Raw genomic sequence first — 24,526 nt, 5'->3', positions numbered from 1 at the left:
ATGTGGAATAATGAGACTTTTTACAAGATACCAGAACGAGGCAGAAGAAGAGGAAGAAGAAAGAGGAAAGAAAAGTAATTCTATACTTTATAATTTTTCTTGACAAAACAAAAAATTACTGGAAGTATCAGATCATCAGTACTAGATCTGTACTACTAGATCATCTATACTACTAGGAGGGGGTTAATTCTATACAAGCCATAGCTCCAACACCAGGAATTTATCATTGTCTTACCACCAACTGGAAGCCTATCAGTTTTTTCAGCTTTATTGATATAAGATTGACAAATAAAAATCATACATTTCAGATGTACACTGTGTCATTTTCATAGTCATATCCATTGTGGAATGATTACCACAACCAAGCTAATTAACACTTCTGACACCTCACATGATTACCTTCCTTGTTTGTGGTGAAAAGACTTGATATCTACTCTCTTAGCAAATTTCGAGTATACAGTACATTATTATGAACTATGGTCAACAGGCTGTACATTACATCTTTGTAAGATGAGTAAGTTTGGGGCATCCCAGGTGGCTCAGCGGTTTAGCGCCGTCTTCAGCCCAGGGCATGATCCTTGAGACCCAGGATCGAGTCCCACATCGGGCTCTCTGCATGGAGCCTGCTCCTCCCTCTGTCTGTCTCTGCCTCTCTCTCTGTGTCTCTCATGAATAAATAAAAATATTTTTAAAAAACAATGAAAATTTGTACCCTTTGACCAACATGTCCCCTTTTCTTCCAACTGCCCAACCCCTGGTAACCACCATTTTGCTCTCTCTTACTATGAGTTGGACTTTTTTTTTTTTAAGATTCCACATGTAAGTGAGCCCATGCAGTATTTGTCTTTCCATCTGGCTTGTTTCCCTTAGCATAATGTCCTCCAGGTTCATCCACGTTGTCTCAAGTAGCAGGATTTCCTTCTTTCTTAAGGCTGAATAGCACTCCATTGTAGGGGCTCAGTCAGTTAAGCGTCTGCCTTCAGCTCAGGTCATGATCCTGAGGTCCTGGGACCGAACCCCACATCAGGCTCCCTGCTCAGTGGAGAACCTGCTTCTCCCTCTCCTCCCTGCTCATGCCCTCTATTGCTATCTCTGTCTCTTTCTCAAATAAATAAATAAAATCTTTAAAAATAATACTCCACTGTAAATACATAGATTGCATTTTCTATATCCATTCATCTGTTGGAAAACCCTTAAGTTGTTTCCATGTATCGGAACCCTGTCAGTGTTCATGAGTTTCATGGCTAACTGAAAGTTCTCATTTCCCTTGGCTACTTAATGAGTCTTGTCCAACAGATAGAAAAATAACCATCATTTAAGTTCTTTCAGATTTTTTTGCCTTTATACATTATTTATAAAACTAACATATGATGAGACCTTGAGTAATAGTTGACCCTCGTATATGTGAGCATATACTTGTGTCTCCTCTTAAAACATAACTTGAACCCAAATAGGGCTTAATGTAAACATTGGCCAGCAACAATATCTTCTCTATTAAATGCTGAATGCCCAGTATATACTACAGAGGCCAACATTTCTGTCCTTATGCAGCTAATAGCAACATTATTTTTAAAATTAATATTATGTACCTCTCTTGAAGGATGATACTGCTCCCAATATTTTTTACTTCTTAGCCAGCAATCTTAATTGATGCTGCAACTATCTGACTTCTCTTGGTCTTAACCATCTTGGATTTTAGCTAACAGATGTATACACAGTCACATATACTATCACTCACAGGCACATGGGCACACACACACACACACACTTAAACATGGGCACACACACATTCTCTCATTCAAATACCTTGAATTTGGGTATAGCTGTCTGAAATATGTATCAAAACATAATTATCATCAAAGGGAACATTTTAACATCTAACCTTTCTGGAAGATATTTCTCCCAACAGATTTTGTTTTTTTTGTTTTGTTTTGTTTCATTTTTTTGTCCATGTTTCCAATTGGCAGAGTCATTATGTAGCTCAAGCAGTGTAGACTCCTGGAAACTGCGAAGGAATTTGAGATACTGAGATACCATTGATACTGTCAGACACATAGTCACACCTCACTGAAAGTACCTGTCTCATGTGGTTTGCAAATGAGCATATCTTTCTCATGTTGCATGTTTAACTTATGCCTCTAAGTTGTGAATGTTTTGTCTTCACTGTGACTCCCTAAGGTGGACCTTTGTTTGGGCTTAGCTGGTGGGGCCCTGTATAATTGTGACTTGCTATTGACATAACTCTCGGGACATGCACATTCCCAGGTTTTTCTGCTGACCACAAATGTAATTTGCTTAGCCTCACAAGACATTTTTAATTGTCTGTTTTTAAAGTCCTTTTTATTCTAAATTCTACCTTCTTTGGAATTGCTGAATTTCCCAAATTCTCTGCATGACAAATTTCTCCACATGACAGATTCCTCTTAATGACAAAACCAAACACCCTGACCTTATTACTACCGGCCTGTTTGTCATTATCTCGATCCTGCCAGTTCTTGGAGAAATGCCGAAGTTTGTTTCCATTTCTTTCTAGGTCAGCTTTTAAGTGGCTCTGAGTTCATTTGTAATATGGGATCGCCATTCTTGTTGCTGCTGTTCTAGATTCAAGTGTAAGCCCTGCCATTCCATATACAGGAGTCAGCGTTGGCTAAGGCTGCCTGTGCTCAGCTATCTTATCCCTGGTGGCTATGCCCTGACTTTTGTGTAAAGCAAGTTTGGGTGCAAGATGAGGCGAGTGTGGTTCCCTCTTCTTCTCTCATTTGCACTTGACCTCCTTTAATTTAGCACTGATGAGAAGGGAGGCTGTTAGCTGGAAGGCAAGATTTGGGGGCAGATAGCATTATGGGATTAAGAAGATCCAGTGTTTCTTTGCTGTCATTCAAAATAACAGGAATAGGAAATTCTGTTTAAAATAGCTGGGCTTTTTTGACTTAGAGGGCTTCTGTATAGAAGATTTCAGATGTCAGCTTTAAATATGACATTGATAGTCTTAAGCAAAGAATGGGAGTGAATTCTTGTAGAAACTGTCGTTTTTTTTTTTCCCTGCCTGTTTATTAATGGTCTTTGTGATTTATAGTAAATGCTGGGGAGGATTTTCAGGACCATTTATCATGGGAAGGGAACACCTTCTTGTTCTTAATGTGAGTGTGTCATAATTAGCAAGGCATGTGGGCTAGGAGATTTAGTTCTATCTTTTGTGAAAGTCCTTCAACCTCATATTTAATCCCAAATTGATTGAATATTTTTTCTTCCATGAGGAAATTAATTATGCCACTAGGAAAACCATCAAGTAGAAAGGGAGTTAATATCAAGCACAATGTAGACTGGGCTGGTTAATGTATCAAAATGATATGACAAGAGTAGCTCACATTTCACACAAATCGGAATAATGGAATCATCATTTTAATTAAAAATAGGAAGGCCTGTGTGTATGTGCAGCACTCACTTTCAGTAAGAGCCACACCATTTATTTCTCATATTCATGCATGTATATGTACTCTGCAACCCATCGATGGCTGTTGCTCTAAATATTGATCACAGGGATCCCTGGGTGGCGCAGCGGTTTGTCGCCTGCCTTTGGCCCAGGGCGCGATCCTGGAGACCCGGGATCGAATCCCACATCGGGCTCCCGGTGCATGGAGCCTGCTTCTCCCTCTGCCTGTGTCTCTGCCTCTCTCTCTCTCTCTGTGACTATCATAAATAAATTAAAAAAAATTAAAAAAAAATAAAAAAAATAAATATTGATCACATTAAAAATGGCCATCCTGAGAAGTTGTGTTTTGCCAAGGAACTGAAGCTGAAGAAAGAGGCAGACACCATGATGGACCAGCATCCACTCAGCCAGTTGAAAGATTACAGATCCATCATTGGGAAACCTATTTTCTTCATTATTTTCATCAAATTAACTTATAACTCAGGATATTTTGGTATTGCCTGGGTTTGCCTAAGTATAGACTTCTGTTGAGAGTCAGCAATACATAGACATTTCACAGTTAAGTATCATTCTTTACCAGGTGACCTCATTTGTGTGGATTGTCTACTCATTATGCAGCCATTTGGAATATTTTTTCATCACCAGAAAATTGTATATAGGTTATTATGCTAGGCACCTTAGGATATATGAAATGACTGTACAATCTGGCACCTGCCATCACAAAATGTATGGTTTAGTTATGGAGGCAAAAGGTTAGCCCAATGAAAGAATTTGAAAATAATTAAGTAACAAACAGTGATGCAGTTAGAGCAAATAAATCAGAATAGGGAGGTACCAAGGAGAATTAAAGTCATCGGCGAAGACCTGATATTATTTGAATTTGAGCTTAAAAGATAAAGATTTAAGCAAGCAGAAGCAAGGGGGGAAGGTGCTATCGTAGACAGTATAAATGGGCTGAGCAAAGGCTTGGGGGCAGTGTGGGAGGAAGGAGGAGACAAAAGTGGCAGATGTGCTGGAAATAGAGGGGAATAAAAACCAGCACTAGGGTAGGGTGGCTATGGAGATAGATCTCAGCAAATCCCATGGAGAAGAGCACATCTACCTGTGAGGGAGTCATTGTGAATTCTGAAACCAAGAGATCTCATGTTGTATATGGTCCCTGGGACCAAGTACAAAAGAAGTCAAAGCTTTTAGTCCAAAAGGGAGTGAGGTCAAGAAGAGTAAGGGAAGGACACCTGATTTGCAATGGCAAGTGGGCAGGACAGGGATTAGTGGCTGCAATTGAAAGCAATCTCAGTAGATCAAAGAATTACAAAGCCTGATTACTGGGTTTATAGAAGTCTCTATAGAAGTCTCTAGTGGTTAGGAGGCAGAACCAGCATGCGTTGACCACATCTTTAAGATGTGTCATGGTGGAGGAAGTTCAGTGACTGTTTCCTGATTTGGAACCTGCAGCCTGGTCCCACCGAGCAGGGCTGTCTCAGTGCCTTCTATTCCTTACAGTATGTGTTACGTTACTGCCTCTTCCTCGTGGTAGGGTGACACACTGCACTGTTGCAAGTTGTAATTTTTGCCATTCACTTGAGGCTTTTATTGCTGATGTTTGTAATATATTTCAGGCACTATTATGAGGACATATTTAGTAAGGAGACTGTATGAGTTTTATTTTAGAAATTATGTGTGTGACTTTGAATGCCACACATTGAATGCCCTGCCATCCCACATACAGGAAGGGCTTTTTTTAAAAAAGATATTACCTTTATAATTAAAAAAAACCTTTATTTTAGAAGTACATGCCTCAGTATTCATAAATATATGGGGCAATGGGAAGTAGAGGATCAGATCAACTTTTCACTGTGTGCCCTTCAGTATCTTTTGGATTCAGTATCATATGTTTATTATCTATTTTAAAAATATATGATTTTTGGAATGACGCAATGGTGTGAAATCTAAAGGGCATTTAAATTTCCCCTCCTTAATCTTAACAAACTTTTCATGTATGTGGAAGAGTTATCCACTGTGAGCTATAAATCTCCTCATCTAGACTCAATGAGATTTCTCCTTTGAGTCAAATGCAGCACGGGTTTGCCTAGCGTAAAGCATTTATGGCCTTCAGTGTTTTCAGCATCACATTCTTGCAGACAATCTCATTTGGTCACTTGAATAAAGCATTTGGAATTAATTCTGTGTCCCTGTTGCCCTTTGATCTGATGACAAGGGTGGGTTTTGTAGTGGATCCCCAATCACTTTCATTTCCTCAAGCTGACTTGGCACTACCGAAGCAGCCACAGCAGCCTGATGAAACCCCTGCCTCCTCAGGCCTCAGACACATGACTTTGACTTAGAGGTCCTGGAGCTTCGTGGCCAAGGTGGACAGGATACCTGTTTTATCTACCCCCCCCCCACTACTCACTGTTCTTATGACAACCAAATGAGATCATGGGAGTGAAAATGCTGGAACATTATCAAGTGCTCCACAGTTAAAAAGTATTTTGGTCTTATTCATCCAATGATGAGAGAATGATGAGAGTTTTGGGACCATGGGGACATAGACAATAGGCAGTGGATATACCTAGGGACTGTGTTCTCAGAGATCTATAGAGAAGACTTATTTAGGGCTTTACTCTAGGGTGCCTTAGGTTCATGACGCATTTACAGTGTGTGTGTGTGTGTGTGTGTGTGTGTGTGTGTGTGTGTGTCTGATAAAGCCTCTGGCTTTAGAAGCTTACCCTCTAAATCAAGTGTCTGTGATACATCAGGTAACAAATCAGACATGAAGGGGAACAAACAATACTGATAAGGAGATTGGCATTGAGAGACATCAAAGAAGAAATGTAGTCTAGGGAGAGACTAGAAGAGGGATGCCCACTTTCCAAATCAAGAGACCACTCTAAGCATAATGGGCAACAGAAAGAAGCCATCAAGCAAAAAAAAAAAAAAAAAAAAAGTAGAGGCTTGTGTTGAGCTGCTCTGAGCCCATCTCCAGCCTGCTCAACACTCTCCTGGTACCCTTAGCACTCTCCTGGTACCTTCAGCCTGCCTGTGCCCAGGCTCTCCTGCTCATCTCCAGACCAGTTGTGTGCATACAGTAAAGAGATTCCTACATTGAGCCAGCTTCCAGGTTTGAGTCACCCAAAGCACATATACTCTGCTCCATGTCAGATTTGTGACTGATGGAATTCTTTGTTGGAAGGCTTAGACCTTGTTTGAGATTCTTGGCATCAGGATCTCTCTGGGTTCCTTATGAGTGTGAATCATTCACCCTCTGCTTTGGTAGCAACCAGGGCTTGTGGGAATCGGTGTTCACAGCCACTTGCCTGCCTTCATTCTCTCCCTTGCTCCCATTTCTTTTAATTTTAAGATTTTTCTTTATTTATTCATGAGAGACACACAGAGAGGCAGAGACACAGGCAGAGGGAGAAGCAGGCTCCCTATGGGGAGCCTGATGGCAGGACTCGATCCCAGGACCCCAGGATCACGCCTTGAGCCAAAGGCAGATGCTCAACCACTGAGCCACCCAGGCGCCCCTGTTACTCCCATTTCTGTAAATGTACTTTGAAGGCAAAAGGGACAAAAATACTTGGCTGCCTATGATTTTTGGCCACCTGTTTAGCTGTTTGATTGAAGCAACTCTGAGCGACAGCAGAAAAGTCTGTGTGGCTTTTAATTATTTCCAGAAGCATTTAAATGTCAGTTTATTCTCCCCAGTGCAAAGTGTGATGTTCTCAAGATATCACGGGCCCATTAGCCAGAGCTGAGCAGCCTTACTGGGAGCACACCGGCGCCTCCACAGTGCTGGCTCACCACAGACTGTGCTAGGCGGGAGCCAGGTGCCTTGGTTTTCTTTTTGTTTTTCTTTTTGTTTTTTCATTTCTTTGAAACTACACATTGAACTTTATCCCATAGTATCCTTAAAACTATTTTTCACCTTGACATTGTTTGTTACTAAGTCTCAGTATTCTCGGCTGTAAAATGGAAGTAGTAAGAGTGTCCTAGATATGGCCATTCCTGCAGTGGATCCCACCCTGACCCTCGGCTAGGGTGGTGGCAAGCCGCCTTTGAGGCTCGCAGGGAGCCACAGGCCACATTCAGGGAAGACAGTTGTGCCTTTGGCCAAACACTGGTTGCAGGCAGGCAGCCTCCGGAAAGTTGTCAGCTTCTCAGAAGGAATCTGATAAAACCTCTTCAGGCACAATTGCCCAAAGAAAGCTTAAACTTGACCAGGTTAGATTTAAAATAGCACAAGGAGATCAAATCTGTCTATTACTAAAGGAGGACAGAATAATTATGGAAACATAAAATCCACAGTCAATCTCAAAAGTCTATTTTTCCCCTTAGTTTCAAATTCACGAAATTACATTTTGCACGAGCAGCTTGTATCTGAATAGCCCATGTAGGGTAGAGCTTCACTCTTCTCTGTGTGGCCCACCAACCAAGAGTGTCACATCACCTGCCAGTGCATTAGAAATGCAGAACTTGGGATGCCTGGATGGCTCAGCAGTTGAGCACCTGCCTTTAGCCCAGCCATCACTCCAGGGCGTGATCCTGGAGTCCCGGGATCGAGTCTCACATCAGGCTTCCTGCATGGAGTCTGCTTCTCCCTCTGCCTGTGTCTCTGCCTCTCTCTGTGTCTGTCACAAATAAATAGAGTCTTAAAAATTAAAAAAAAAAAAAGAAATGCAGAACTCGGGGGATGCCTGGGTGTCTCAGGGTCTTAGCATCTGCCTTTGGCTCAGGTCATGGTCCCAGGGTCCTGGGATTGAGTCCCACATCAGGCTCCCCACAGGGAGCCTGCTTCTCTCTCTGCCTGTGTCTCTGCCTCTCTCTCTGGGTCTTTCATGAATGAATGGATAAAATCTTAAAAAAAAAAAAAGAAATGCAGAACTTGGGTTCCATCGAGGCCAAGCTAATTTGATTCGAGTCTGCATGTTAGTGTGTCTCCAGGTGAGTTGCACATACACCACAGTTTGAGAAAGCTCCTCTAAATGTACTCACTCAGTCCTCTCACAGCCGATGTGAATATAGTAGACCCATTTCACAGATGAGGAATTGGAAACCCTATGTTCAAGTGCTTAGCCTGAGGTCACACAATAATAAAGTATCCAAGGTGACATTCAAGAGATTGTCTGATTTCCAATCCCATGTCCTTCCCACTAGATTAAAACTACCTCTTTAAAACCAGTAGGGGAGGGAGCTCGCTTCTATTGGCTAGATGAGGTGCTGCTTGATTCATGAGTCTTATTAGCCAATTAGATGTTTAAAATTAAAAAATAAATAGTAGGGGAAACATAGCTGTTTAGATGTGTGAAATAGATTGGAAATGGAGACAGGCCATAGAAGGAAAATAAGACAAGGGCCTGGGGCTGGTCAGTCCCCAAAAGGCTAACCAAGGGGCACCTGGGTGGCTCAGTTGTTAAGTGTCAGACTCATGATTTCAGCTGGAGTCATGACCCCAGGTCCTGAGACTGAGCCCTGTTTTGGTCTCCATACTCAACAGGGAATCTGCTGGATATTCTCTCTCTCTCCCTCTCCCTCTGCCCCTTCCCTTCCCACTCCCCTCCCCTCTCTAAAATAAAAAATAAATAAATAAATCTTTGAAAAGAAAAAAAGGCTAACCCAACTGGTTGCAAACCAAATGTGATTATGCAAAGCCATTGCCAAAATCACTCATCAGTATCACCTCATGACTTGAGGGATCATGACTTGAGCCAAAATCAAGAGACAGGCGCATGACCAACTGAGCCACCCAGGTGCCCCAGCTGTAGCATTTTAAAAGTCTTTCCTGATGTTGAGGTGAGATCTTCCTGACTAGATCTCTAGCTCACTAGTACCAGTTTTACCTTGGAAAAAGGAAGTAGGTGTCGATTAGGTAGGGACCAATAAGCAAAAACTGCTGGTGATAGACCAATAGGAGGATCCAGTCATTTTCAGTTTTTTTAAAGATTTTATTTATTCATGAAAGACACACAGAGAGAGGCAGAGACATAGACAGATGGAGAAGCAGGCCGCCTGCAGGGAGCCCAATGCAGAACTCAATCCCAGGACCCCAGGATCACGACCTTAAGGCAGACACTCAACCACTGAGCCACCCAGGTGTCCCTCCTAGGGCCTTCGTGACACAGAGCTCTGGCTCCCAGAGACCCTGTGACTACATGGGGCCACCCAGGTGATCCAGGATCATCTCCCCATCTCAAATCCTGAATATAATCATCTCTGCAAAATATCTTTTGCCACATGAAGTACCATAGTCACAGGTTCTAGGGCTTAAGACATGGACATCCTGGGGGGAATCACTATTTTGCCAAGCCCAGATCTCTTTAGTCAGAGCTTTAAACAATCTCGTGTTCAGGAACTTGCCCATGAAAATGAGTATGAGCGGGTAGGGGTGCATCTCCTTATCACTCCTTACAAATAAGTTGAGCAGATCCCATTTCAAAGACTATGATCAGACAAAAGGGCAGATACCCAGTGTACACATGTTGGACAAAGATTATCTCCTGTGTAGCCCAAATTGTAACTGGACAGTGATTCACTACCCCCGCTCATCAACAGCGTGAGTGCTTTAACACAAAAGACACTCGATCCCAGGTTGCTGGCGATAATACTGGGATGTCAAGCATTTTACTTTCAAACTGTGTTTGGGGACCACCTCAGGGAGGAGGACATGCTGCTGGCAATGCCCTCTCCCAACTCCTTTCCAGATTTCTGTTGCCACCAGGACAACTCTGCCCTTATCTGTTTTCTGTAATTACGCTTCTGCATACACTTTCTATTGGATGAGGGTGCCACATGGATTTTCTGGGGTAAGTAGGATAGTTATCAAAACTACTGACTCAAACTAAAAATGGATTCCTCCTACCCCTCTGGCTGGGATAGGTTCAGAGTTCAGAGTATCTGCCTCTAGTAGCCTAGCGTGGTGAGGCAGGGGAATTGTTCCAGTTCCAGAACCCCGAGTTCAGAGAGGAAAATGAAGAAGAGAAGTAAGATCAGCAATAAATGTTGATTCCTTTGCCCCAGGGCCATCCCTTTACAGCCTAATGATGACTTCAAATATGGAAGCATTTCAAATTATCTGGGAGACAGACATTTGATCCCTATAAAACTGCAAAAAGGTAACATTGATGAAATTAGTACAAGTCCTAACTGAAGACAAGGGTTTAGTACAGGACACTCCATCAGACATCTCATGCTACAGGCCTTTGGCACATCCTGAGCCTTGTGAAATGCATTGCCAAGATCAGTAACATTGGGACTTGCTTGTCAGACCCTTCCTGTGTATGTTTCCCACTACGAAGTTGTCATCCATTCTGGAGCCTTTCTCGTTTGATGCCCACACAGCTTGATTGAGCAGAATGGCCAATTCATCATCCCTGTTTATCTCCTGAGAAAGGAATTTACAGTTAAATTAGGATTAGAATCAGCACTGATGCAGATGTTTGGCTTTCTGGAGGCTGTTAATCTGAATTAGTGAAAAGTCTGATTTATAAAATAGCCCTACAGAAATGCAGCGTTAATCCTCTGAGGCTCACACAAGAGCTCTGTGACTGATAAAGTGTTGCCAAGAGCAGGTCATTGCAGAGCTGCCTTAAGGAGCAGATTGGATGGTGCAGACATGTCCCCACACGCTTCCTCTAGGGTCCTAAAGAGCCCCTTATAATCCTTTATACACAATATTTTCATAAGGATCAGAATCTTTGAGCTGGAAAACATGTTAAAGATCACCCGACCCCATTGGGACCCACGATAGGAATCTGTCTTACAATGTTCTCTGTTGCCGGCTACCTGGTCATCTTCAGGTATTGAGCTCAGTGGCCTACAAAGCCTTGGCTTCTTTCTGTGGCCAGTTGTAGATTTTTTTTTAGACAGAGAGTGGGAGGGAGGGGCAGAGGGGAGAGGGAGAGAATCTTAAGCAGGCTTCACGCCCAGTGCAGAGCCCAAAGTGGGGCTTAATTTAATGACCCCTGGGATCATGACTTGAGCCAAAATCAAGAGTCAGGTGCATGACTAACTGAGCCACCCAGGTGCCCCAGCTGTAGCATTTTAAAAGTCTTTCCTGATGTTGAGGTGAGATCTTCCTGACTAGATCTCTAGCTCACTGGTACCAGTTTTACCTTGGAAAAAGCCCAGAACAAACCCACCCCCTTTCGCTCAAGACAGACCTTCCAGGTTTATTGAAGAAGGGGCCTGGTCAGTGTAAGCATGGAGACACTGTCATGTCTAGAGATGAAGGTGCCTAGACTACCACTCAAAACCCACCCTTCTCCCCTGGTATGCTGAAGCCTTCCACACCAGGCCAACTGTGCCTGGAACAAGGCTTTGTAAATGCCTCCCAATCTTCTCTCCCACCGGCCTGCTCTTTGATCCTTCCCTAGCCCTGAACTTCTCCCCTAAGGTCTTTGACTTGCCATGCCAGTTCCTTTGCCCTCAGTCTGGCCCCCAACCATGAGGACCTACTAAATGGACTTGGGGTTTCACTACTCAGTGAAGATCATTCGCACTGATGAGCACAACAGCGGATTCTGCTCTCTGAAAAGGTTGAGCTGCTGACCTCGAAGTTGTTATAAATGTGGGCCCTTGGAGAAATTTTATTACATTGGGGTGAAGTCACAGAGTACAATTGTAATATTTGCAGACTATGGAGTAGATGGTTTTCATACACCGAATGTCAGTGATTTTTAGTATAACACGTTGTAACCACGAGCCTTCTTTTAAGAAGCAGTTGATTAAACTATGAGTGGATATGGTGCCTGGGAAATTATCCTAATACAGTTCGGTGAGTGAAGAATGTGTAAACTGCACATTCCTCCCTCATCTCCCAGGCAGGAAGGACCCAGTATCACGGGGGCTAGCTTCACTCGTAGCCACTTTTGTATGCATTTGGGAAATAAATTGGCGATGTATGAAAAGAAATGCAGCAGAAGGGGAGGAGGGATTTAACTGGCTAAGCAGCTAACGGTTCACTGTCAAGACCCGGAAGTGAAATATTCTGCTGATTTGCCCACTCGTAAGTTCCACCGTGGCTTCTAGACAAGAATGTGACCCCAAGCCTGTCATCCTCCTGTTGATGTCTGGACTGCTGGGGAAGGCAATGTTTTGGTTTTGCGTTCATTTTCTGTCCCCAGGAGCTGCTGCAGCTGGGTGCAGGGTAAGCCCAGAGAAGCAAGGGTCAGAGAGACTCAAATATGGGCCTCACATCCCTCAGCAGGCTGGGTGCCGCTGGATCCTCCAGCCAGCTCAGGAACAGCAGGTGGATAATAGAGGCAGAGGGAGGTACTGGGGAGAGCAGTTTTGCTTGCATTTTCAACAACTCTTATTCTCTCCCAGGAATGCTGGCTCTACTCCCCCCCAACCACCCCCCACCCCTGCCCCGTTTCCAACTGTGCAGCTGCCCAGAGAAAGCAATTCTTTCTCATTAAGATGCGCATGTCCTTGACCCCCAGCTGGAGTCCTCTTAGTGCCCTCTCTGAATTCAAGTCCATCATCCTCCTTGGCCCCCAGTATCCATGTTCATTGACAGAATACAAAAAGCTGGCGAACCTCTTCCTATTCCTTTTACACACATTTTCCTTAAGGGGACATTGTCCACATTGACTGGCTGTGGGGTCCTCCTTGAGAACATGGCCATGGATTTAGCTGTAAGAAGTCTTAGGGACAGGGGACCCCTGGGGAGCTCAGTGGTTGAGTGGCTGCCTCTGGCTCAGGGTGTGATCTCAGGGTCCTGGGACTGAGTCTTGCATCGGGCTCCCCACAGGGAAGCTGCTTCTCCCTCTGCCTGTGTCTCTGCCCCTCTCTCTGTCTCGTCTCCACCATGAATAAATAAAAGCTTTAACAGAAAAAAAAAGAAGTCTTAGGGAAAATAATTTTAGGTCTCATTTTATTGGGTCTTGGTTAAGGTCACTGTGACTTTTGAAAGTCTTTATTTTATATCCATATCTGTCTACATTTACATGTACATGTAGTGTCTGTTTTTTGTATGTGGTTTCTGTCCATATCCACAATCCCTTAATCACAATTATGAAATTGAGAAAGTCCTGAGAGCTGTCATTTTCTAGAACTTTGGGACAAACTCATTTCATGACAGAACCTGACCTCTTACTGTAGCAGTATTAACGAGTCCTACGAAGGGGTGCTTCCCCAGATCCCACTGGAGGTATATGTTTGTGGTAGATTCATGTTGTTAAAATTAAAAAATCCAAACATCAAAATTCTTCTCCCCTGCAAAGGGCTTTGGATAAGGAACACCTGTGTACAAATGCACACATACAAGTTTCCAGCTAAGCCCATGAAGCTTTATTGTGGTATAGCTGATGAATACGTTTATTCTGGTCAATAAAACGTCTGTGCTTCATGTGTATCACCTCAATGCATTCAGCTTTAAGGGAATAATCCCTGGGATTGTTTTGTTTCTTACAGCAGTTGCTCAAAAATAATCCAGTAAATGGAAACACTATCCAGAAATATTCCAAAGTAAATCTAGACTTGAGTTTGGTAATATTAGGATGAGCGGAGTCTTGCGAGAAGCCAGACATTAATGCACAGATATGAAAAGAAACTAGGAAGCCGCTTTTCACTTGCAAATCATAAATGTGAGTATGAGTTCGATTTTATCTCAGTCCAGCAGCCAGTCAGCTCAGGGCTATGGATGCTCCGTGCCGGACTGGAAACGTTTCTTGGGGGGAATTGAGGCCAAGTTAGCATCATGTCTGGATTGGTCTCATTAAATCTGTTCCCTCCGTCTTTATTTAGTAACCAAAGACAAAAACAATTGATTACATTTAGAGGGCATTTTGCATAAATATGGAATCTTCACTGCCGTTAAGGAGAGACCTGAAAAAGAACGCAGGGAAGGAGAGTGCTGGGTTGTAGGTCCCTGCCCCCCCACCCCCACCCCACCCCCACCCCCCATTGGGGACACACACGCTTGCACGCACGTGCTCATGCACATACACACACACACACACACACACACACGTCTCTGAGTGCACTTTCCCAGGGGATACAGTCCCCTATTTCCTCTGCTTCCCCTAATCTCTTGGTGTATTTGGCAGAGAAATGTACTTTCAGATAGCATTTACTTAGCAGATAGCATTTTAAAATGAGCTTTGCTATATGAAAGAAAATACCTACCTGGGAGATTAAAGGAGCAGTCTTTAGGGAGGGCAAGGCACATGGCATGAAAAGGCTCTCTGCATCGGATAGGGACTTACTAGGGGGCCATGCTGCCTTAAAAGGGAACCTGTTCCTCCCCAAGCAGCAGCTGAGCAGAGCTCCAGCTTAGCAGGCAAGAGCTGTAATGTTGGAGAGAAATAGGCGCTGCTGAGAGAGTGGGGTGGGGGCAGGCAAGGAGTAATGCTCTGTGCTTCCAGAAGCCTTCAGCAAAGGGGTCCTTGGAGACCCTCTTGGTGCCATTTGAAGGTGGGACCACAGGAGGCTGATTTGTCACGGGCACAGGGAGCAAACGATTGGTAAGGAAAACTATAGATTATCAATAAAGACAGACTGGCAAGTGGTGTCAATTTTCAAGTGCCTTTCATGGTCAGCTTTACAGATTTGAAATCAAGCCTTAGACTTGCTTAGTCCTTTATGATCATCCCTCCCAGTAAGAGGTGTTTTCCAAAGGGTTCACAAAAATTGGGGTGAGGGAGGCCAAGAAATGGGACTCTAGTTCCTTCAGGGCTGGGTGCTGGTACTCAGCAGTGAATATGCTTTTCACAGCCCCTGTGCTTGGAGTTCCTAGCTCACTTCTCCGCCTAGGCCTGAGGCAGAAGCAAGCCTCTCTCCCTATGGACTTAGTTTCCTCCACTTAAATGGGGGTTGAATCCCCCCTCCTTGGTGAGAGGAGTGTACTGTGTGTATAGCTGAGATCACAGCCCCGTGACAAACCTCTGGGTTTCTCAACTAAATGGCACCAGAAAGTGAAAACTTACCCTAGCCAAAAAAGCCTGGGATCGTTAAGAATCTAAGGCTGCGAGTGGGTCTGTGGTATGTGCATCTGTGTCCAGAAGGCATGTGCCCTTGGCTTCAGGTTTTCATGTGCAATGTGGGAGGCAGGGCTTTCCCAAGAGGGACGGCAGTGTCGTGGAACCCAAGGAACTTGGCCACACGCAGGCTGGGTTCTAATGAATCATTTGACCTTTGGCCACACCCGGCGCCTCCTGAGCCTCACATTTCCCATCTGTGGAATGGGACGATGTGCTCTGCTCTGCCGGGACCTGACACATCACAGGCCCTTGTGCTGAACGGGGTGGGAGAGGGGCTTGATGTGCTGATTTGAGACGCAGTGAGGCAATGAGTGATGTGATTTTCTTTCAGCCCACTCCTGGCCACACCTCAGCCTCCACCTGCGGTGCCAGCCAGTGGGGCATCTGGCAGCTCCAGTGACTCTGAGAGCAGCTCTGAGTCAGACTCAGACACTGAAAGCAGCACCACCGACAGCGAATCCAATGAGGCGCCTCGTGCGGCCACTCCAGAGGTGAGTGAAGGGACCGGGGGCCTAGAGTGCAATTTGCAGGTCCCCAGGGTGGCCCTCCTGGGCACGTGCGTGTGCGCACAAGCACACACACTTCCAACACAAGAAAGATTTCAAGGAAGTATTTAAGCATCGGATAGCATTTTTCACCCTCTAAAACATGTACATGCACAGTTCCTACAAGCAGACATTTCTTGCTGGGTGACTCCCATAGCTCCTCCGAGCCTCCAGCCTCCTCATGTGTAAATCTGGAATAGTGATAACTGAGCTAGCGATTTCTCTTTTGAGAGAACCAGTCAAGACCACCTCGTACTCCATGTCGAAGTGATGAATTGCCACTTGGCAATGAAGACCCAAGAAATGGGATGGCGTTTTCAAATTTCGACTTGCATCCTCCAAATGTATTTGATCATAATTCACTAAAGCATTCAACACGGCTCCCTACAATACCAAAAATATACTTTTGAAATAAAAAACAAGGTGCTGGGATCCCTGGGTGGCGCAGCGGTTTAGCGCCTGCCTTTGGCCCAGGGCGCGATCCTGGAGACCCGGGATCGGATCCCACGTCGGGCTCCCGGTGCATGGAGCCTGCTTCTCCCTCTGCCTGTGTCTCTGCCTCTCTCTCTCTCTCTGTGACTATCATAAATAAATAAAAAAATTTAAAAAAAAAAAAAAAAAAACAAGGTGCTATCTTCTCCTCCCATCCTCTGTGAGTCCAGAATAACTCCTCAGCGCCCCCAAGGCTGCACCTCATGGAGCAAGCAGATCCCTCCAGGGTTCCATGCACACTTGTTTGTAATAATCGGAGAGGAATAGTGGAGAATGCAATAGTGCTAATCGGCTGTTAATCGTAGCCAGCACTGCTCGATCACGGGCCCTGGGCCAGGCACTGCGAGATGCTCTTGACTTGCACTTTTTTATTTTTTCCCCATAACACTTCTCTGGGGTCCTTGCGATTAGCATCCCCATTTTATGGATTAGAGAATAAGACTCTGAGAGGTTAATAAAAAACTTTCCCGAGATCTCCCAGGCAGACAGTGGTCAAGCCAGGGCTGAAACCAGTGTCAGTGCACTGGCAGAGCTGGTGCCCCTGATCAACAGCTCCAGCCAACACGATTTCCCCGACCCTGGCCTGCATTGCTTTGTGTGTGCTGGAATCACAGCTACTCAAGTGTTTTTAATTCTCTCACCCTCTGTTGGCTGGTGCCATAAGCCTCAGCTGATTGGCTTTCAAAAGAAGAACAGTTCTAATAAAAATGATGGCTCTTTTAGTTCAACAGGCAGAATTCAGAGTTGGGAATCAAGCACCTGAATGGTACGCCTCATTTCCGTGGCTTAACAGCGGACACTAATGTCTGTGTGCATGTCCCCATAAATTGGTTATTGCCCATACACCGAGGAAAGTGAGGTGGTTTGGGGGAAGTCAAATCTTTTCATCCTTCAGTAAAAATAGAAAAGGCTTGTTCTTTTTGCAGTGAACTACTACATCACACAGGAAAAACTGGCACTTTGGCAGATAGAAAGCCTTTCCTTTTGAATTACACTTGAGGCACACTTACATTGCTTTTCGGGACCCGAGATCATTACCTCTGCCTCCTGGTGAGAGGTTGAGCAATGAGTCCCACCAGAGGATTTGGGAAACAGGTTTCCCTGCCAGGCCTCCATGCCCACCCTCTGGGAAAACTCTCTGTGAATAATTCTTTCCTTCCTGGCCAGAGTGGAGGCTGTTTTCAGAAGAGGAGTGGAAGTTCATTGAAATAAGTAGATTGGGGCTGGTTTACGGGGTATTTGTCTATCTGGATAATTTGATTAATTGAGATTCCGTGTGTGTGTGTGCATGCTTCTAAATGTGTGAATGGGCACTTCACATCCACTGCTTTTATCAGCACTCAGTGTACTGAGAGTCCATCCAGATCCTTCCAACATGTGAAATTCCTTCTTGCCGTTGTTTCTCATCTGCAGCCTGAGCCGCCCTCAACTAACAAGTGGCAGTTGGATAAATGGCTTAACAAAGTGACATCCCAGAACAAGTCGTTTATTTGTGGCCAAAATGAAACACCCATGGAGACGCTTTCTGTGCCTCCTCCAATCATCCAGCCAATGGAAGTCCAGGTCAAAGTGAAGACAAACCCCAGCCAGGTCCTGGCTGAACCCAAAGAGAGGCCTCTCCTCAGTCTTATCAGGGAGAAAGCTCGTCCACGGCCTACCCAGAAAACTCCAGAAACAAAGGCTTTGAAGCATAAGTTGTCGACAACCATTGAGACAGCTTCTCAAAGGACAATTGGAAAAAAACAGCCCAAAAAAGTCGAGAAGAATACCAGCATTGATGAGTTTACCTGGCCCAAACCAAATATTACCAGCAGCACCCCCAAAGAAAAAGAAAGTGTGGAGCCTCCTGAGCCACCAAGAGGCCGCAACAAAGCCACTGCCCACAAACCAGTCCCTAGGAAGGAACCGAGGCCAAACATTTCCGTGGCTGCCGAGAAAAAGAAGTATAGAGGGCCTGGCAAGATCGTGCCAAAGTCCCGGGAATTCATCGAAACGGATTCATCCACGTCCGATTCCAACACAGATCAAGAAGAGACCCTGCAGATCAAAGTCCTGCCTCCTTGCACTGCTCCTGGGGGCAATACTGCCAAATCCAAGGAAGCCTGTGGTGCCAGCCTGACCCTTGGCTCCTTAGTCAGCAGCAGCACCAACAACAGTGTAGCCACCAGTAATGAGGAGCCAGCTTTCTCACCCATCCCTGTCATGCAACCCGAGCTTCTGTCCCCTCTGCAAGATCAAGAGAATATGAAAAATCTCTGGGTGAAGATTGACCTTGGCCTGCTGTCTAGAGTACCTGGCCACCACGCACTGCCAGCAGCGCTGGCCAAGCCGGACCACAAGGAGACCGTGTCCAAGCCCAAGCGCCAGAGTGCTGCCGCGGCCACAGAGAAACCCATCCCTAAGGGCAAGCGTAAGCACAAGGTGAGCTGTGCCCCGGGGTTGGCCAAGGGATCACGAGCAGTGGCTCTCAGTTGCCCAAGTTGATCTTGAGCCTCATTTGCAAGGAGGTCAACAGCAATGGTTTGCAGTTTCTGGTGAAGGCAGTGATGCTTTCCATGGGAAATGGAGTACTTGACATGACAGGGAAGGAGGTGTTAGGAATAGTCAGGGTTTGGCAGCCAAAGTGAAGAGTATCCTATATGGCACATGAGGGGTTATGATGTGTAGGAAAGAAGACTGTGGAGACTGTCCCTGGGATCAGTTCCTTAAGCTGCTCCTGCTTCTAGGACTCACGGGGCCACACCCCACAGTCCCCACCCCACACCAACAGGGCACCCCAGTACTCCCAAGTGCCTCAACATGCCTTTTAATTTGTCCGGACACACGTCAGCATTCTTGCCCCCCAGTTACACTTCGATGCCCCCAGCTCCTAGCAGACGCACAGTCAGCCCAGCCTGCTGGCACCCTGAGCTGTGTGGTTGGCCCGACTTGTGGAAACCTCAGTGCAAGACATTAGGGTCACAAACTATCAGCAGAAGGGCAGGGGTGCCTGGCTGGCTTGGTCAGTAGAGCACACAACGCTCAGTCTTGGCATCATGAGTTCGAGCCCCACATTGGGTACAGAGCTTACTTAAAAACAAAACAGAAAACTCTCATCAGAAGGGGAAATCCAGCATGGCCTCTTCCATTTCAAGTACATTAGTCTCATTTTGTTGTATCTCCAGATCTCAGGGCACTTTTTTGGAGTAACAGCATCTCATGGTGATATTTGGGTAATATTACTTTTAACAGCTGCCAAAGAAGGTCTGGGGCTCCTGCTTCTCACTATTTCCCTGCTCTCAGGGATGACAGTGGTGCAAGCAGAGGCCAAAGCGTACCTTCAGAACCAGCACATGCGAAGGCATGCCTTGCACATGCATTTTTGCCTTGCATGTTGTTGACCCTTTAAGTGACCTTTATATGTAACCCACAAACCCCACACTACTTGCACGCTTTTATGCCGTGTTAGAGTTGCAGTGGGTTTTTTTAAGCAGTTTATTTATTTATTTGAGCGAGATAGTGAGAGAGAGCACAAGCAGAGAGAAGGGCAGAGAGAGAAAGAGAGGGAGAAGCAGACTCCCCACTGAGCAGGGAGCCCAACATGGGACTCGATCCCAGGACCCTGGGATCAGGACCTGGGCCAAAGGCAGATGCCTAACCGACTGAGCCACCCAGGTGCCTCAGGGTTACAGTGGTAGTTTCTCTACTACTCATCTGTGGGGGCATGGTTGATGGAAGAAGGGTCTGAAAATGATAGGTTCTCTTTACTTTGGGTAGGAGACTCCTGTGCCCCCCAATCTTTAATCAGAGGTTCACAGCACAGCACAGCTTGCTCAGATGCCAGCTCCTGGGCTGATTGCTTTTCTTTCTGATCAAAGGTGTGCATTTAACTCCCCTAGCTAATCTAGAAGTTAAAATAGAAGCAAACTGTCTACCTTGCTCATGGTTTTTAAATGTTTGCATGTGCCATGTATTTCAAGCTCTATATTTTTCTTCCCATTAAAGCCAACAGAAACTGCAGAGAAAATCCCTGAAAAGAAGCAACGCCTGGAGGAGGCCACCACTATCTGCCTGCTGCCACCCTGCATCTCACCAGCCCCACCCCACAAGCCTCCCAACGCTAAAGAGTGAGTTTTCCCTGTCTTCATATCACCCCCCGATTGCTCAGACCCTTCAGAAATCTCGAAGCCTTTTGGTGGTGGTGGGGTTGGGGGGTTCCTATTTCAGAGGAATGGTAAGGAAGGAAACAAGAGTTGCCCAGCCCATCCTGACAGCTGACCCTGGCCATCAGTCCTGCAAGCATGGGATAAAGGGTGGAGTGCAGGCTGTCAGATTTTGCATGACTCCATGAGCTTTATAGCAAGATTTCTTGACTCCAACTAATGCAGAGGACCAAAATAAGCCAAAGAGAACTTTTAGCACAAAGGGGAGAGTATATGGGGTAAGGGAGTTGAGAAGGGCCAGCGCCCAGCCACACCTGTCACTCAAAGCAGATCACTGGCTTCTGGGCAACTTCCAGTGTGGTTGGTAATGAAAGCAGTCCCTTGGTCTTGACACGATGACCCACTGCTGCTTCCACTTTGGTGTTATTCCTTAACCTCAGTACAGAGCTTGAGGACTAGGAGGTACATCCTGGCCTTGCCAGAGCCCAGGGGAAGGGGCTCTGACCCATTAGAGAAGGCCAAGGAGATGATATGTCTGGGAGTCGTCCTCCCCGAGGGGGTTGTGTGTCAGGGAAAGCTGACTGGGGGTACATTGGTTAGTTCCAACCAGCTGGCACATCCGCTGCCTCTCCCACTTTGCGTAAAGTACCAGAGTCAGGTGGGAGGCCACCCAGGCCCCTCCACACTCACATGGCCCCGGCCTTCCCTGGAGAGGTCCCAGCCTCTGTTGCTACCAAGTGTTGTGACCAAGTTCTTGCATCTTAGAAATACCACTTCATTAACAGTCACATTGGCTGCTGGAAGTGTTCCGTCTGGATAATTCTTTCCATAAATTTATTCACTGTTAGAGATTACTTCCATCAAAGACCAGTTCCAGAGCCTATAAGCAGCCCAGAGCACAGAGGCAATGTGGCTAACTGCTGCTGACAGTTGAGCTCCCAGATTCCTGTTTAACATCATTGTTCTAGTACCAGTCCACCGCAGATAAGACATTGGAAATAAATTTTTGGCTTACAGTTTATTTATTTTTTTTTAATTTTTATTTATTTATGATAGTCACAGAGAGAGAGAGAGGCAAAGACATAGGCAGAGGGAGAAGCAGGCTCCATGCACCGGGAGCCCGATGTGGGACTCGATCCCAGGTCTCCAGGATCGCACCCTGGGCCAAAGGCAGGCACTAAACCGCTGCGCCACCCAGGGATCCCCTGGCTTACAGTTTAGATCCTTCTTGTTTTTGAGATAAAAGTTAGGAAAAGATCAATTCCCACTGTAGCCCCTTGGGATGATATGGAGACTGAGGCCCTGAGCTACCCCTTCCCCTGATGATCCATAGCTCTTTGTTTAGCGTGTCTATACCCCTGGTATAACTTTGCTTTGAAGCATCCCATCACGTACTCAGAGTTCTCAGAATGAGTAGTAGTTCTTCCTGTGGGCCAAGCTGATGAGTGAGCCAGGCCTGTGGGGAAGCCTGTTCCTTCCCCAGTGATCTCGCATGGATCACCACAGCCCTCCTCCTTCCCTGGAGGATTGACTAAATGGCATGGCTGTGGTGGCTGTACGTCCCCAGTTCCTGGGCTTTGACCAGTTCAGGCCACCTGACGGCACAGGGAAAAGGCAGGAGGTGTTGCCTCAGCCATCAATGTCCAATGCTGGTCTCCCTTAGCAGCCCAGGGACCTGTTGCTTCTCCCATCTCATGGAAGAGGCAAGACCAAGCATTAAGTACACATCTAATAATTTGAATTTGTTCTTCACAAAATGGTGTCTCTAACTCATGGTTTTTGCAGTCTCTCTTCTATTGTAGTCATTAGAAAAGCAGTGTTTACCTAGTAGCATTCCTCATTCAGGAAGGGCCTGGAGCAGATTCTCAGGCTTCTCAAACAAACCTAAGTCCATGGTAAAAAAAATCTCCATAGCTGAGAGAGAATGAAGTGAGGACTAGCCTCTCAGGGCTCTTCTCTTGGAAACCCTCTCCTCAATTGCCATCTAGTCCTTTGTGCCTTGTTGAGCCTCCAAATGAAAACCTTGGAAATTTGTATGAGACAGCATTTGCCTTTCTAAATGAATGTTCTAAACCCAGCAAAGATTGCCATGCCAGATTATGACAGCTGCAGCCCTCCATCATCCAACAGGAGGGCCCTGCTGAGTACACACACACACACACACACACACACTGGTTCTACATGTCAAAGCACTTTTTAAAATCCATTGGCAAATATTTTTCTTAATTAATCTGAACTGATGAAGGTAGTGGCAGAAATAGCTAATGCTTTTAAATATTTTGCTGCTTGAACAAAAATTGATGTAGGGCCATGTTTATGAAACAAAAGATGAAGAAGATGGTGAATGTTATTACAGTGGCAAATTTGGGCAACACAGTGGAAGGGGAACAAGGAGACTGCATTGACTCCCAACATTTCAGGAAATCAGGCCACTGGAATGCTTGTTCATCTTTGATTTGTTGCCTTGAGATATTGCAAATCTATATTCCTAGACACTGACTGAAATTGACCAAGAGGAAAACATAAATTCTTGTTGACTTAATTTGCTATTGAAAATTGTAGTCGATAATCATGGAAAGTAAATGGCTGCACAGTGCAACCAGAGTTGTCTAAGAAAAGATTAAAATTCAAGTAATCTTCATTGATTAGGCTAAGACAGTAACTAAAATGAAAATCCATGACCCAATTACCATGTTAAGCAGCTAGCATAAAGTTTTAGTTGTTCTGTTTTATTTGAAGTCTCTGTCTCCTTGATGGTACCCATTTAATGGACAGATAAATCAGTCTGAAAGTGCGGGAGTACTTCCAGGACTACAGATGTCTTGTGACGATATGACAAAATCGTTTTCAAATGGGTTCTGTAAAGTGGAGCGCACCAGCACTCCAGTGGAACAACTTAAGGTCAGGGGCTTCTTACGCATTGGCGTGGCCATAGAGCATTTTGAACAGACAGTTCACAGTGGGTCACAGACGTATTTAGTGTGTCACTGATAGCTGAGAAATGTACAAGTGTAATATTTCTTAAGAAAATATCCCTCCACTAATTGTTTATTGTACCATTTACTGTGTGATTAGGCAGTAAAGTCCTAGGGCAAAATAAGTAGGGACCGTCCTAAAAAAATTGACAGGATTAAAGTCTGCATTGGATTTTCCATAAAAATCTAATTAAGAGGAATCTTGAAAGGTTGCATGTATCACACTGTAGCACCCTCCATTAGACGTCTACATGTACCATGGAGTTCTGCTTCAAAGACATGTGTTTATTCTTGGATACATATATTTGCATTTGTTTATAGCAATATTTCTCTATCAGTATCTCTGTCAACGTGTGTTTTTATATATACTCTTCACCATAGGTAAAGGACCATCAACTAAAATAGTGCTTAAGCTGAGAAAGTACTAGCATCATGGGGAGAAAAGCATGAGGGGGAGGGAAAACTTTGTGACACTCTACACTTTTTGTTTACACAGAAACAATTCATCCAGGAGAGCGAATAGAAGGAAAGAAGAAAAGCTGTTTCCTCCTCCACTTTCCCCACTGCCAGAGGACCCTCCACGCCGCAGAAACAGTGGCAGCAATGGCCCCTTTGGTCAAGACAAAAACATCCCCATTGTTGGACATATCACCTCTACCAAACCTAAGAGGAATGAAGGCAAATTCTGTGCTACTTTCAAAGGGATATCCGTAAATGTAAGCATCTCAGAAGAAATATTATAATCATCAGGTAGAGACGAGTTGACCCAGCTTGTCTAACTGGATGTGACTGCAAGGGGCTGAGAGGAAGAGGCAGAGAGAAAAGTATACAGAAATATACAAATTCTGCATCATTTCAAACCTTGATTATTCTAACATAGGATGAATTTTTCATCCAGATTATTATGTCGAGACTCAGGGCTTTGGACATCCTTTGGTCCAATATTTTCATATCTCGA

The 24,526-nt window shown here is 45.1% G+C and overlaps 1 protein-coding gene across 6 annotated transcripts in view; it reads left to right on the top strand.

Moving 5' to 3' along the window:
* The window catches only part of AFF2 (ALF transcription elongation factor 2), a 472,783-nt gene that overhangs the window by 416,810 nt on the left and 31,447 nt on the right, over nucleotides 1-24,526 (top strand). For all 6 annotated transcript variants that reach the window (XM_072817064.1, XM_072817063.1, XM_072817062.1 and 3 more), the window contains 4 exons: nucleotides 15,746-15,905; nucleotides 17,865-18,872; nucleotides 20,436-20,557; nucleotides 24,065-24,284. In XM_072817064.1, the coding sequence (XP_072673165.1) occupies nucleotides 15,746-15,905; nucleotides 17,865-18,872; nucleotides 20,436-20,557; nucleotides 24,065-24,284 (1,510 nt within the window). The remainder of the gene's footprint in view (nucleotides 1-15,745; nucleotides 15,906-17,864; nucleotides 18,873-20,435; nucleotides 20,558-24,064; nucleotides 24,285-24,526) is intronic.

Source organism: Canis lupus, chromosome X, assembly GCF_048164855.1.
Source record: "Canis lupus baileyi chromosome X, mCanLup2.hap1, whole genome shotgun sequence".
In the NCBI taxonomy this organism is placed as follows: domain Eukaryota; kingdom Metazoa; phylum Chordata; class Mammalia; order Carnivora; family Canidae; genus Canis; species Canis lupus.
The sequence above is the reverse complement of the archived record's forward strand: the minus strand, read 5'-3'. Positions and strand labels throughout refer to the sequence as shown.